At 37.7% G+C, this 15,350-nt stretch overlaps 1 protein-coding gene across 2 annotated transcripts in view; it reads left to right on the top strand.

Moving 5' to 3' along the window:
• The window catches only part of Atp6v0a1 (ATPase H+ transporting V0 subunit a1), a 57,966-nt gene that overhangs the window by 11,373 nt on the left and 31,243 nt on the right, over nt 1-15,350 (top strand). Inside the window, exons 4-9 of one of the 2 annotated variants that reach the window (XM_027947298.2) lie at nt 1,725-1,822; nt 2,515-2,643; nt 8,953-9,035; nt 9,385-9,511; nt 12,058-12,140; nt 13,449-13,542. In XM_027947298.2, the coding sequence (XP_027803099.1) occupies nt 1,725-1,822; nt 2,515-2,643; nt 8,953-9,035; nt 9,385-9,511; nt 12,058-12,140; nt 13,449-13,542 (614 nt within the window). Of the gene's footprint in view, nt 1-1,724; nt 1,823-2,514; nt 2,644-8,931; nt 9,036-9,384; nt 9,512-12,057; nt 12,141-13,448; nt 13,543-15,350 lie in introns of both variants that reach the window. The other variant, XM_027947297.2, reaches the window with a different exon arrangement.

Raw genomic sequence — 15,350 nt, 5'->3', positions numbered from 1 at the left:
TGGTGCTAGGATCGAACTCTGCCGCAGTCCGGCTGCAGCAAAATAACTGGGGGGTGACGAACAACTTGTGTAGATTCATACAGCAGGAGTGGAAGCCGTTTATTGCAGGACAGGAGCAGTATTTATACATTCCACACAGCTTATCTAATTAACATAAACTAGATACATCAGTCAACCAATCAGGAATCTCCACACTTAATGGCTCGCTTTTGTTACTTCTCAAACCACTCCCTCTGGCATTTTGCCAGGCACCATCCAGACTTGTTTACGAACTCTAACATTCCCCTGGCAAAATGCCAGGTGTTATTTTGACTTGTTTACAGACTCTAACAGAACTCAGTGCCTCATACTTGCAAGACAAATGCTCTACCACTGAGCTACAACTCCAGCCCTTTTATTTTATTTTTTATTTATATGTGGGGCTGAGGATTGAACCCAGGGCCTCACACATGCCAGGCAAGTGCTCTACCACTGAGCCACAACTCCAGCCCCTATTGTTATTTAATAACATAACTACATTACAGAATTCTGAGCGGTAAGACTCAGCATTATCAATTTTAGGTATCAGAAGAGCTACCTTTTAAGGTGAACTATTTATGAGAAAGGAAACTAACATGAAGTTCCTGTTGAGGGCTAGGGTACTAATGAATGAATGAATGAATACTTTGTTTCATTCATTTCGCACTACATTCCTTCAATATAGGTGTTACCTCATTTAATAATTGAGGAGACTAAAGATCAGAGTGGTTTAGTGACTTGCCCAAGAAAATAAGTAGTTGTGATGGAATCAGTATTTTAAACCAGGTTGTTACCCAGGTTCTTGCCATTTTACCAAGTCAGATTACAGTTAGCTGATAGGGGGAATTTGGTCCCCACTTTAAAAAAAAAAAAAAAAAAGTTAGTAATTATTCCCTGAAATATTCTTTTCTCTTATGGTGTTTTTTTGTTTTGTTTTTAAATATTTATTTTTTAGTTGTAGTTGGACACATACCTTTATATTATTTATTTTTACGTGGTGCCAAGGATCGAATCCAGGGCCTCACACATGCTAGGCAAGTGCTCTACCACTGAGCCACAACCCCAGCCCTCTTTTGGTGTTTTAAGTCTTTTACGTTTTATTTTTATTTTTATGCTTAAAACTGGCCTGATTATTTTAAACAAATCATACACACACACACATTTATTTATTTATTTTAGTTGTAGATGGACACAATACCTTCATTTTTATTATTTATTTTTATGTGGTGCTGAGGATTGAACCCAGTGCCTCACATTTGCCAGGCAAGTGCTCCACCTTTGAACTACAGCCCCAGCCCTTTAAAAAACCCTTTTGATCTAGAGTTATTTCACTGTAGTGTGTTATCAAATACTTAGTTGTACTCTTCTTCTGGGGCTCTCCTTGGCCTATTATAGTATCTGAAACAGAACCACCATACTTGGAGATACAGTTGTATAGTGTGGAGAGTCAAAGTTGGTTAATTCCAGTTTTTAAGATTCAAAGGGGGAAAGAAAGCAGTTGTGAACTAACCATCCTTTTTGGGGTGGTGTTGGAGAATGTGAAGTACAAGAGAGGGGTATGGAGAAAAAAGGTGCTTCTTTATATGAAGGTTCCTTCTTCTTAGAATGAAATTCTTTGTAATCAAGTTTTGGCCCTCCCACCCCAAGTAGTGGCAATTCCAGGCATGCAGCTGGACATGAATTTTTTTTTTACTCTATCATTTTAGGATTTGTTGAGAAAGAGATAAGAAAAGCTAACATCCCAATTATGGACACTGGCGAAAATCCAGAAGTGCCCTTTCCCCGGGACATGATTGACTTAGAGGTAAACAATTCTAAGAAAGCCAGATAAGTTTCTTTCTACTTAAATGCCAAAATTAATTTCCTGAGTTGGTAATTCTTGCTAACCTTGTGAGCATTGTCTATGGATTTTAAGTTTCCTGAAGATGGGATTGAAGTGAATTCTCTTTTTTATGGTATCAAATAGTATTTCAGGCAGCATCATATGCTACTAATGAAATGTTCATTGGTTTCTTGAACACTTATTGGATTAATGGCAACTTGTCTTGTCGCTTATTAACCTCATAGACTAAATGAATTGCCACTGGGTTTTTTTTGTAATATATTATCCATCTCAATTAACCAAGAAATTTACTGAGTGTACCATAGACTATATAGATAAAGAAAGACTTGTAAGCAAAAATTTGCAAAAAGAAAATGTAAGTCAGCATTTGCTTGATAAGTATAATACATCTTTTTTAAAAAATATTTATTTTTTAGTTGTAATTGGACACAATACCTTTATCTTATTTATTTTTATGTAGTGCTGAGGATCAAACCCAGGGCCTTGCACAATGCTAGGCAAGCGCTCTACCACTGAGCCACAATCCCAGTCCAGTATAATGTATCTTTGACCTATTGGTGTGGCAATAGTTCTTTGAGATAAATTCATTTAATGTCTTTTAGAGTAGTATATTAAACTTAGTTTGGGTTAATAGTTTTCTTTTTTCCCTCTAGGCCAATTTTGAGAAGATTGAAAATGAGCTAAAGGAAATCAACACAAACCAGGAAGCTCTGAAGAGAAACTTCCTGGAACTGACTGAATTAAAATTTATACTTCGCAAAACTCAGCAGTTTTTTGATGAGGTCAGACTATTGTTTCTTTTAGTATTTGAGAAGCTGATATTATATACCTGCACAAGTGGGCCATATTTTTATTCCAATAATTATTTTAATTTGCTAGTTTGGAAGCAATATCATTTTTGCATCCTGTTTTAGTTGAAGAAATGTCAGATTATGTTCCATTTTTCATGCAGTACACAGCCAACCATGATTTTGTATATTTTCATATTTTTGCAATTTTTCATCTTCAAGATGGGGAAAGGAACTCTAAAATCATGTATACACATAATTGAAATTTGGTATTATATTTATATATCATAAGGTAAGTATATGCTTAAGATTTAACTTGAAGAAATAAATATTTGGTTACAGACAAAATGATAACAAAAGTTTAATCTCTAAATCTTTTGGCACAGGTTTTTAGTGCTTTAGGTAACATGTCACACTGACTTTTCAAATTTTTCATGTGATATATGAAAATATTGGTAGGATGCTTGTTTGGCTTTTCATATAAATGCAATTTCATTATGAGGAAAAAAAAATAAGTTCCTGGGTTAAATATGTAGATGACAGGTCTGGGGTTGTAGCTCAGCAATAGAGAGAGCACCTGCTTAGCATGTTTGAGGCACTGGGTTCGATCCTCCACACCACATAAAAATAAGTAAATAAAGGTATTGTGTCCAGCTACAACTAAAAAAAAAATTTAAAAAAAATATGTAAATGACTAAATTGTCAGATGACAGCTTGACAAGGGGACTCCCATGAAAGGACTTGAAGTCAGGCTTGTAGAAAGTTTCCTTCTTCAATTAAACCTAGGGAGGAGTCTTAGTTGCTCTCAACCTGAATATGTTTTTTTTTGATAGACTAAAATATTGGTAACTCTCTTTTTGACAAGTGTCTTTGCCATAAGATTATTAGATGTTGATGGACCTTTATTTTATTCATTTATTTATATGCAGTGCTGAGAATTGAACCCAGGGCCTCACACATGCTAGGCAAGTGCTCTTACCACTGAGCCACAACTCCAGCCCCTCAGCTTTACTTTAAATTTTTTTTTTTACAGGGGATTGAACACAGGAGTTTTGTAATACTAAGTTACATCCTCAACCATTTTTATTTTTAATATTCAGACAGGGTCTCTTAAATTGCCAAGGCTGGCCTCAAACTTGGATCCTCATGCCCCAGACTCTTGAGTAGCTGGGATTATAGGTGTGCACCAAAGTGCTCAGCTTTATTTTTAATTTCTGTCTTTTGAGAAGGGACAATTCTCTGTAGTTCTCTAGATTGAAGCAAGGGTTCTCCAACCAGCAGTAATAGCCTTACCTGGGATTTTGCCAGAAATACACTGTAATCCCAGCAACGCAGGTGGCTGAGGCAGGACAATTGCAGATTCAAGACCAACCTCAGCAATTTAGCAAGGCTCTGTCTCAAAAAATAAAATGGGCTGGGAAGATGTAGCTCATGGTAAAGTGCTTCTGGTTAAATCCCAGTACAAAAGAAAGAAAGAAAACAAAAACATAAATGATCAGTCAAACCCAGACCTGTAGAGTTAAAAACCTTGGGGTGGGGCCTAGCCATCCCTTTTAATAAGGTGATTCTGAAGCATACTAGTTTGAAAACCATTAGTTTAGAGCAAATATGCCAAGGATGTGATACATTCCTCAGTAACCAAGGATTTGACTCAGAGAAGCTATTCTAATTGAAAAGATCTGTGGAGGCAAAGAATGGTGGAAAAGCTCATGTGAATTTAATTGCCTGGTCCTTCAAGAATCAGAATCTGGCTATATATCAATAGAGGTTTTGTGAGAATTTTCAGACTGCTCACCATGTTGAGAATTTTGAGACTCGTGTAATGTCTTCCCCTAGTGTCCCCAATATCATTGCATTAGAGGGTGTGGGACTGTGTGATTTACTCTTTTCAAGTGTTTAAGATCTTTTGCAACAGGCATGTGTATTAATGAACAAATTATGTGGAATTCCAGTATGCTCACCACCTAAACATTATTATATTCTTATTCATTAAATCTCTGAGCCTATAATGAGCACTTAATTAATCTTTGTGAAGTATAATTAGTCATTTTATGAAACATCCCTGAGCTAGTGCTCACTATGCTCACAGATGGGTGCTTTTCTAAACATGTCCAAGTGGCTGTCCACAAATCCAGTGTATATCTGGCCTCGTGGTCAAACCTCAACTACTTTTAGCATCATTTTGAGCTTATTTCTTTTACCTTCAGGTTATTTACCCCTTCTTGTAGGACCTTTACTTCACTTTTGGGATATTGTTGTGATATATGAAAATATCTTTCATGATCTCCAGAGTTTAAGGATTGAAGGAAGCTTCTTATTCTGGTTTTTTTTTTTTTTTCTTTTTTTTTTAGTTTTTTAATTTTTTGTGGTGCTGAGGATTGAACCCAGGGGCTTGTGCATGTGAGGCAAGCACTCTACCAACTGAGCTATATCCCCAGCTCATTCTGGTTCATTTTGAGAGAAATTCTGAATAAAAACTCACAACTGGACAAATGAGCTCCCTTAAGGGAAGTAGTTATTTAAACTATTAATTTTTTTTCACTACTGGGAATTGAACCCAGGGCCTCACACATTCTAGACAAGCACTGTAGCACTGAGTTACATCCCCAGCCTTTTTTCTTTTTTTTAATTTAACTTAATTATTTATTTTTTGGGGCCAGGAATTGAACCCAAGGGTGCTTAACCACTGTGTCACATCCTCAGCCCTTTTTATTTTTTAATTTTGAGACAGGGTCTCACGAAGTTGCTGAGGCTGGCTTGAACTTGTGATCCTCCTGCCCTAGCCTTTGGAATAGCTGAGATTACAAATGTGTGTCATACCTGGCTAAATGACTCATTTTTTAAATAAATAAAAATAAACCAAGAGAACCACTAGGAAAGATGACACACAATTTAAAAATTCTAAGTTAGGGGTTTAGGAATTTATTTTGTGCTTACTAAATCTGAACGTTAAATGCCCATCCTGAGAAAGCAGATTTATTGACCCTCATGACCTTCTTGACCTTTCCTTTCCATGGTGAGTTTGTTTCTCTTTCCTGTATATACAAAATTCTTTCCCTCCCATCTCTGAAAATACTTTGAGCCCAAGGCCTTGGCCATGAGAGCTTCTCCCCTACCTTTGCCATCGGTTCCCCTTTCATTCCGAGCACCCTCGAAGCAATGCAGGAAGGCTTTTGGCAAAAATCTGCCTTTTCTCTCCCAGTGCACCGTCAGCACCTTGCCCATTCTTGCTACTATTTTGCAGCCTCAGTCAGATCCCTTTCCATAGACTTTGCCCTGCTGCTGCCAGGCCTCACATGGTGTTACATCTGTGCATGCAAGTGCACATTAAATAATGCAAAAGGTGAGCAAACTTGGGATCCTCAAATATTGAAAACTGAGATTTCATGAGATTTTCTTCCGTGCCTGAAATTGCAGTGTTTGCAAATGGCCTAAAACACTACTAATTATATACTCCTCTTCTTTTTTATAATTTGGTGAATGTGGAATTAATAATTTACCATATTGAGTTAGCAGAAAATGGCTAAATCAGAGTGATTCTTTTCATATTTAGACATATGGGTTATAATTGGCAAGGTGTTTAGAAAGGAAAAGTAAATATATATTGAATAGTCTTATTATTTAAGTTGATTACAAATTCAACTTAGCCATTTCTTATCCAGAGCATTTAAAATGACTTGTTAATGATTATCCTTTTCTCAGTCTTCTTGCTTATGAAGAGCTGTAAGAGCTGGAGAGATTTCTCTGCATCTTTTACCATAAGCACCATAACATATGAGAACGTAAAGAAGACTGGAAAAGTAATGGTTAATGGCATGCAGATCCCCGTCTTCCTTTCCTTCTGAGTTTTCCATCCATCTGCTTTCTTTATTTTCCTTAACCATCTGCCATCTCCTTTGGGGCTTGGGTGAATACCTTAAGTGATGAAATGTAATTTCTTTCTTAATGTAGATGGAAGGTAAAAGTGTTTGCTCTTAGTAATTGATGTAGCTTGCCTGGATGTGCTGCTTATGCATAAATGCTATAGAAACAGAACTAAAGTTTGTTCTGCTACTTGTTTTAAGACATGGTTTTCAGCATTCTAAATGGGGAAAGAGTTACTCAGTAGAACATAGCAAATAATTTAGAGAAACATTGGTAATATTATTATTGTCATTAGGTTCTCTATGATTTAAGTTTTGGATGCCTAACAACATGCTTTCAGATATTATTTAAAATGCCCTTAGTTAGTGGTCTCATTATCCTAGTTTCCCATCAGGCATAATTTTATTTATGAATTTTAAACTTTCTGAGACTCGGAATTCTTAAATATGAAGTAGTGAAATTAGTGTTTAGAATATTGAAGTTTCTGCTTAATTTTAATTCTGTTGTTTTTATTCTTGGAGCCTCAGATATAGTCTTTGGAGTAGTCTGGCTGCTAAATGCTATTTGCTGTTCCGTCATTTGTCTTTAGGGTTACATGTGTTTTACTGTGTCTGATGTTTAGGGTTTACTTAAACCAGGTCCTGTGAACCACACAGGCACATAGGAGGGAGTCTTGTGAGTTGCAGTCTGTTTCACTGTTTTTTGCCAAAGGATAGACCAAGAACAAGTTGAAATGTTGTCATCTGATCCTTTAAAAAAGCTGTAGTCAGCCTATTTGGAATAGAAACAAAAGAATCCCCTCTACTTCCTTGTGATGGAACCAGTTGTTCCTACTATCTCATCTTAGTTTCTAATCTCTGGTGTCCACCTTTTTTTTTTTTTCCTTCTTCTTCTTCTTTTTTTTTTTTTTTCTTTTTTATGGATTAGCCTTGATCCTTACTTCCCAAAACAGTTGCTTTCACTTTTTCAGACTTTTAGTCTTATCTGGTTTATATTTAGTATTCCTCCCTCCTTGTTGTATTTGTGGTCATATGACTTTATCAAGTGATAAAGTGGCATATGACATTTTTTGATAATGTTGAAGGATTAGAGTCAAATTGAAATTTGGAATTAAAATGATAGAGAAAAATTTTCCTTTTTGTTTTGTTTTGCTTTTGAAAGATTGTTCTGGCTACTTTAGTCCTTTGGTCAAGCAATATGGAAGTTAAAGTTGGGGAGATTAAGCAGTGGAGAAGTTGATTGGACTTTATTTTTGAGGGCAGCTTCTTTCTGATGGGAGTAAAGGGGCTGTCAGGATGAGGTGAATAGAGAGGTAAGGAGATAGAGACCTCCGTGTGGGAAGATCCTTCTCCTCTTTCATTGCATTGTATAAACTGTCATGGTGGAACTCATTTTAAATCTAACTAATTAAACCAGCCCAGGAGCTCTAGATTAGGTTATTACCTGTTACTTTTTCTGCACTTTACTTTTTTATTTTTTTAATGGTACTGGTGATTGAACCCAGGGTTGCTCTACCACTGAGCTGCATCCCCACCCCTTTTTATTTTTGAAACATGGTCTTGCTGAGTTGCCAAAGCTAGGCTGGAACTTGTGATCCTTCTGCCTCAGCCTCCTGAGTAGTTGGGTTTACAGGTGTGTGCCATCATTTCACTTGATTCTTGAGTTATGTTCTCCAAGAATCATTCCACTGTAAAGCCTATATGAACCTTAAAAATATTGCTGGATTCCTAGTCAGAAAACAGGACCTTGAAATATGCAATGAAGGCACAGGCCTGCCCGGGTTTAAGTCCCATACTTTGGGGCATTCCACATGTGGCTGTGCTGAAAGTTTTCATATTCTGAATTTCTAAGAGTCTGGAAAGCTTAGACGTCTTGGAGATGCTCCTTCTTTCTTTCTCCAGATCGCACCATATTCAAGACAGTGACAGTACCTTGTTTCTCACTTGGAAAGAGACTCTTCACCTTCCACTTTGTCACATGGAGCAAATTCTAATTTGTAGCTGCCTAGAAATTAAATATTTAGTAATGTGTGCCACACTTTTGTTCAAAAAGGAGAGAGATCTCAGCTTTTTGTCTACATGTAAAGCTATTTCCTGGCACTTTCATGGTTCATTCAGGGAAACATCAGAGAGAAAATGGTTTCCACCAAGTAACAGATTTATACGTGTCACCATCACTTAATGTTTTTCTTTTATTCCTTATTTCTGAAACCATTTGCCCGGATGCTTTCCTGGGGCAATTATGCTTTCTTTACCTCATGTTTATTTTCTTCCCTTGTTCTCTCTTTTTTTTTTTTTTTGGGTGTGTCTTATCTTTGGTGTCCCTTCTCCCATCTTTATTTTCTAAAAGTCTCCTGGTTCCTCTTCCCTGCATGCCACTAACTATTTTCATTAGATATTAATTGATTTGTGAATTCAGGCTGAATTGCATCATCAGCAGATGGCGGATCCAGACCTGTTGGAAGAGTCTTCATCCCTGTTGGAGCCAAGTGAGATGGGAAGAGGCACGCCTTTAAGACTTGGGTAAGTACCACTTCAGCCTTACTCTCTCAGTGGGATCATGTTCATCTTTGCTGTTCAAAAGAGCAGTGAGGCTGGGGATTCATTTGCTACAAGGGTGTGTTCTCTCCTGATCCTGTTCAGAGGTGTTCTGAGTGTTTTTGGATTCAGTTCCTGAGTTGTCTGTCAAACCTCTTCTGGTGCTGGAAGTAGCCAGGAATAAGACTCTGGCAGCCCATTTGACATGACAAAAGATAGTCTCCTGTGTTAAACCTTTGCCTTTCTCCCACTTTCCTTCTTTGTCTTAAAACCTTCCATCCCTTGACATGAAACAGAATTCCTAATCTGTTTTTTTTTTTTTTTCTGCCCACAGATTTGTGGCTGGTGTGATTAACCGAGAGCGTATCCCTACTTTTGAACGCATGCTTTGGCGAGTATGCCGAGGGAATGTGTTCCTGAGACAGGCTGAAATCGAGAACCCCCTGGAGGATCCTGTGACTGTAAGACAAGGAAATTGCATCCTGTGGAATAGGTCTTGTAAAGGGCACCCAGAACCGTAGTATAACATTGTGTCTGTCATCTGAATCCCACCTTTCCACAGAGCATCCCTTATGTTTACCCCTGCTTTGATCTGAGAACTTGAAGGACTGCTCCTTTCCTCTGATGTAACTCTCACCATGTGTGTATCTGATATACACATGACATACACATTATTTTCAACCTTTACCCACATAGGTATTATTTTGATTGGAAATATGCTTTTTTCCAATCACTTTAAACTTTAGTTTTACATATTTCCTGTTACTGGTCTGGGACTGAAAGAAAATTTGCCTTATATTAAAATTAAAGCAAGTCATCTGGTTACAAATTTGGTCATATTTATGCATAAATATGATCTTTGTAAATCTTATGAAATTTTATTTGGTACGATTTTATTATTGTTTGTTAGGAAAATCAGAAACTTAGTTCAAAAATATTTATTATAGCTGGGCGCGCATGTCTGTAATCCCAGCGACTCGGGTAGGCTGAGGCAGGAGGATTGCAAGTTCAAAGCTAGCCTCTGCAATGTCGAGGCAATAAACAATTCAATGAGACCCTGCCTCTAAATAAAATTCAAAAAAGGACTGGGGATGTGGCCCAGTGGTTGAGTGCCCCTGAGTTCAATCCCCAGTACTGAAAAAAAATATATACATATACATATATATGTATATGTGTGTGTGTGTGTGTGTGTGTGTGTGTGTGTGTATATATATATATATACATACACACACATACATATACACACACATACATATACACACACATACATACTTACATTATATATATATATAATGGCCTGGCATGGTGGCACACACTTGTAATCCCAGCAGCTAGGGAGGCTGAGGCAGGAGGATTGCAAGTTCAAAGCCAATCTCAGCAACTTAGTGAGGTTCTAAGCAATTTAGGGAGACCTGTCTCTAAAAAAATTACACACACACACATATACATATGTGTAAATATCTATATAGTATAAGGTAGGATGATCTTCCCCATCTAGTGCTTTGGAAAGTAGGAACAGCCTAACATCTTGGCATTTTGACATACGGGACAGAGTTCATAACCTAAATCTATATGAGCACATGGGTCCTGATTTCAGGGATTACAAGCAAAGGCTAAATTTATTGCAAAAATTTTATTTCATTTTATTCAGAAGTCTAGAGTTGGTTTTTCTGTTCTAGATTATCTTAGGAATTTCTTAAATTAGTATTCTTTATTCTAAGAAGAGAGACTGAATTGTGAATCTTCTCAGATTGGGTTGATGGTACAGCTATATTGTGACTTTTATCCTCCATACTAAGTAGGAATGTGGTGATATTTAAAGTGAATCACTTTACCTTGGGGTAAGGTTTGAGTCTTACTAAAGACTCTTGTGGAAACATTATAGTCTGCAGTCATAACTGATATGGAATTGTTCTCTGCAGTATTCAGTCAAGTTTCCTCTTGGCAATAGAAAGATTATATTATCAACAAATTCAGGAAAGGGGAGGGCTAATATGTATAATAGAGCAGCTGCACAAAGAATTGACCCCAGTGTAGCCTGGAGAATAAGACTTTTTTTCTTCTACAGTGCTAGGAATTGAACCCAAGGCCTCACGCATGCTAGGGAAGTGTACCCCTGAGCTATATCCCCAACCCTGAATTTAAGGCTCTTGAGCCTTTCTTTGGTTTTTCTTTTATCCTTCTAAAGTTTTGTTATTGTAAAAGCAGTACATACTCTGAGTATGAGAAACTAGAGCCAACTAGACAGTCCTGTATACTTTATTTTTTCTAATCTTTCCTTCTAGTCCTTGCATCATATTCTAGGTGTAAACTTGGTATTTGGAATTGATTGCTTATCTCCCTTTCCCACTAGGTATAAATTAACATGAATCAATCATGAGATTCTTCATCAACATTTTCCCCGGTGACTCAGTTCCTTATAGTTATTCAGCTCCCTTTCCAAGCCCCAGAACAGATAAGCCCCCAAACATCTCTGGCTTCCTTCTCTTTCCTTGCCTCTATACTTTTGTCATTCAGGCCATATAAGATTTAAAGTTGCATTGGAAAATAAACTAAGTTGTACTAAGAGAAATATCACCTTAGCTTTTCTATCAAGTTTCTGGTTATGTTTAAAAACAAATAAAGAAGATTTTTGTGAATTAAGAGATTATAAGACAGCTGTTCTCTTAATGAAGCTTAAGAAAGGAGTGAGGGTATTGGTTAAAATACAGGCTGATCACATCCTTAAAGGATTCCTATTGTTCCTTTATTTATTTATTTATTTTTTAAAGAGAGAGACAGAGAATTTTAATATTTATTCTTTTAGTTATCGGCGGACACAACATCTTTGTTTGTATGTGGTGCTGAGGATCGAACCCGGATCGCATGCATGCTAGGCGAGCGTGCTACCGCTTGAGCCACATCCCTAGTCCCCTATTGTTCCTTTGTCATATAGAAAGTTACTGTTTAAAATATTTTCATCTAGATTTAGAGGTCTGAACTCTTGGCTTTTGCTTCTGGAGCTTAGGGTGACTACGTGCACAAGTCTGTGTTTATCATTTTCTTCCAAGGCGATCAGCTGAAAAACAGAGTCAAGAAAATCTGTGAAGGGTAAGAAATACTTGCCTCCACCCAAGATGGCACAGCTGTGTTACTTAACTGTTGAGTCTTAATATTCAAAGTAGTGAAGTGCGGATTGTATTTTAAACCATTAGGAGTACTCCAAACTGGGAGAGGTGGTTCATGCCTGTAATCCTACCTGCTCAGGAAGCTGAGGTGGGAGGATCACAAATTTGAGGCCAGCCTTAGTAGTTTAGTAATACTTGTCTCAAAATAAAAAGAGCTGATCAATTGTGGGCTGGGGATATAGCTCAGTTGGTAGAGAGTTTGCCTTGCATGCACAAGGCCTGGGTTCAATCCCCAGCACCACACACACAAAAAAAGAGCTGATAGTTGTATAGCTATGTGCAAGACCCTGGGTTTAATCCCTAGAATTGCCAAAAAAAAAAAAAAAGCTTAAATTTATTGAAGTACCACCAAAACCACAATTTCAGCTGGGTACAGTGGTACATGCCTGTGAGCCCAGCAGTTTGGGAGGCTGAGGCCACAGGATTGCAAGCTGGGGACTAGCCGTAGCAACTTAGCAAAGATCCTGTCTCAAAATAAATAGGGCTGGGGATACAGCTTAGTGATAAAATATCTCTGGGTACAATCCCCAGTACTTAACAAAACCGCACAATTTCCTTGGGTGTATGGCTCAGTGGTAGAATGTAGAGTGCAAGCACAAGGCCTTGGGTTTAATCCCCAGCACCACAAAACAAAAACCAGTTTTCTTTTTTGAGGGGACAGTGGATCTACAAACCTCTATAGTACTACAGACACTTGTGCCCTTAGGTTTTCTAAAATTTTGCCTTATAAGCAGAATTTTTTTCCATTCCATTTTTCTCCAATGATTTACAATATAGTATTTAATTTTTTTTTTTTTAAGTCTCAGGGAAATTTCATAGCTGCAGAGAATGTCAAAATAATTCATATGTTGCTGGGTATGGTGGTACACACCTGTAATCCCAGCTACATGAGGCTAAGGCAGGAGGATCACGTTTGAGGCCAGACTGGGAAATTTAGCAAGACCCAGTCTCAAAGAAAGGGGGAAAAAAAGGGCCAGGGATGTGCCAAAATGATAGGGTACCCTTGGGTTGAATCCCCTGTACCTGCCCCATCCTCACCACACACAAAGAGTTCAAATGATATTGTTCTACCTACTGGCCACTTAATAGAAATTATTAGTGTTGGTTAACTCATCAGTCTGCTTTAATCCTGTGTTGAGCCTACTAGTAATTTAGGATTACTTTCTGAGATTATTTAAACTGAATATGTTTAGAAATTTGGTGTTTCTAAGGCTGTGTCTGTACATTCCAGATTCCGAGCCTCACTCTATCCCTGTCCTGAGACGCCACAGGAAAGGAAAGAAATGGCTTCTGGAGTCAATACCAGGATTGACGATCTCCAAATGGTACACAGAGGGTCAGAGGGAATTTGTTCATATGAATTAACTTCAGTAGAGGACCATTCTCTTTCTTCAAAACTGACAGTTTATTAGATACCTATAGCAGTTCTGGATACCAAAAAAAGAAATGTCTTTGGGTACTAATCCCTTTGGGGGCTGGGAAAAGTCTCTGGGAATGACTGTTAAAAATAGCATTAGTCATCTGCAAACAAGACAGGAATGCTGTACATCTGGAATCCTTATTACTTATTCAATTCCTTTCTCCCTCATGAGTCTGAGATTTTTTTTTTTTTTTTTTTGTAATAAAAAGTATGCTTACTTAAGAAAAAAAAAAACAAAAACATGCAGTGCTCCAGAAGTACACATAAAGCCAGTTTTGCCCTCACTCTCTACTCCCTTGGCAGCTACTCTGAACAGCATGGCTATCCTCTGGTCAACTTTAATCTAATTACACAGTCCATCCATCTAAAGACCCCTAGTGTGCCTCTTGAACCAAGAAGTGATTGAGTTAGATTTTTACCAAATCACAGTGTGGGTGGTTTATGGACATCACGGTCACTACAGTGCTCCAAGGGAGCAGTTTATGTATAGTAGTTTATAGAAGGAAAGAGCAAGCACTGGGGCTTCCCTCTTGAAAGAAGAAATGTGATGATTGCTTCCTTTGACTCGTGTCTAATCCCAAAGGCAGTTCCTTTTAGCAATGACAAAATTATCAAAGATATATAATAATTCCCTTTCGGATCTTCCCCTTCAACCCCATTTTATATGACCCACCATCTTGACAGTAACTTAGCATTAATGAGCTCTTTTGAGATAAACTTGTCTGTTCAACTAGAGGAACAGTGTTTTTAGAACTGCTGGTTGATGATAGTGTTAACACATTCTGGGGCTTTTTTTTTTTTTTATCTCTTTCAAGGTTTATAGGTAAATTAAGAGCATGTACAGTAGTTATTATAAATTACTAGAATTTTTTTTTTTTGTACCAGGGATTGAACTCAGGGGCACTTGGCCACTGAGCCACATCCCAGCCCCATTTTGTATTTTATTTAGAGACAAAATCTCACTGAGTTGCTTAGCACCTTGCTTTTGCTGAGGCTGGCTTTGCTTTGAACTTGCCAATCCTCCTGTCTCAGCCTCCCCAGCTGCTGGGATTACAGGTATGAGCCACTGTTCCCTTCCCTAAATTATTAGAATTTGACTTTTTTTTTTCCCCCATACTAGGGGTTAAACCCAGGGCTTTGAAAAATGCCAGACAAATTTTCTACAACTTAGCTACATTTCTAGCCCTAAAATTTGATTTTTAAAAAATTTAGTTGTAGCCAGGTATGGTGGCACATTCCTGAAATCCCAATAACTTGGAAGGCTGAGGCAAAAGGATTATAAATTCAAAGCCAGCCTCAGCAACTTAGTGAGACCCTGTCTCTAAATAAAAAATAAAAAGGGATGGGGATGTGGCTCAGTGGTGAAGAGCTCCTATGTTTAATGCTGTATACCCCTGCCCCCTCAAAAAAACATCCAGCTGTAGGAACTGAAACCTTGGAAAGAAATTGAACACCAAGGAGTAGGATGAGGAAAAAAAAGTCAATAGAACATTGGTTGTAAGTTTATTTAGTATCCTTTCAGAAGTTTGAGTAGTATTTGTGAAATAGTCAACAACAAGGAAAGATAGTGACTATCCTAAAGTGACATAAGTTTCCTGAGCATATGTGGTTGTTCTTTTTTTTGAAACCTCTCTGTGGAAGTCACCTTCCTCTGTGCAAGATAGTTTTTCAAGGAATAGTTGCTGCTTTGTTCTGAATTAATTTGAAGAACCT

The sequence above is a fragment of the Marmota flaviventris genome, chromosome 17 (genome assembly GCF_047511675.1).
Source record: "Marmota flaviventris isolate mMarFla1 chromosome 17, mMarFla1.hap1, whole genome shotgun sequence".
In the NCBI taxonomy this organism is placed as follows: Eukaryota; Metazoa; Chordata; class Mammalia; order Rodentia; family Sciuridae; genus Marmota; species Marmota flaviventris.
Note: the sequence above shows the minus strand (reverse complement) of the source record. Positions and strands in the feature narration are given on the sequence as shown.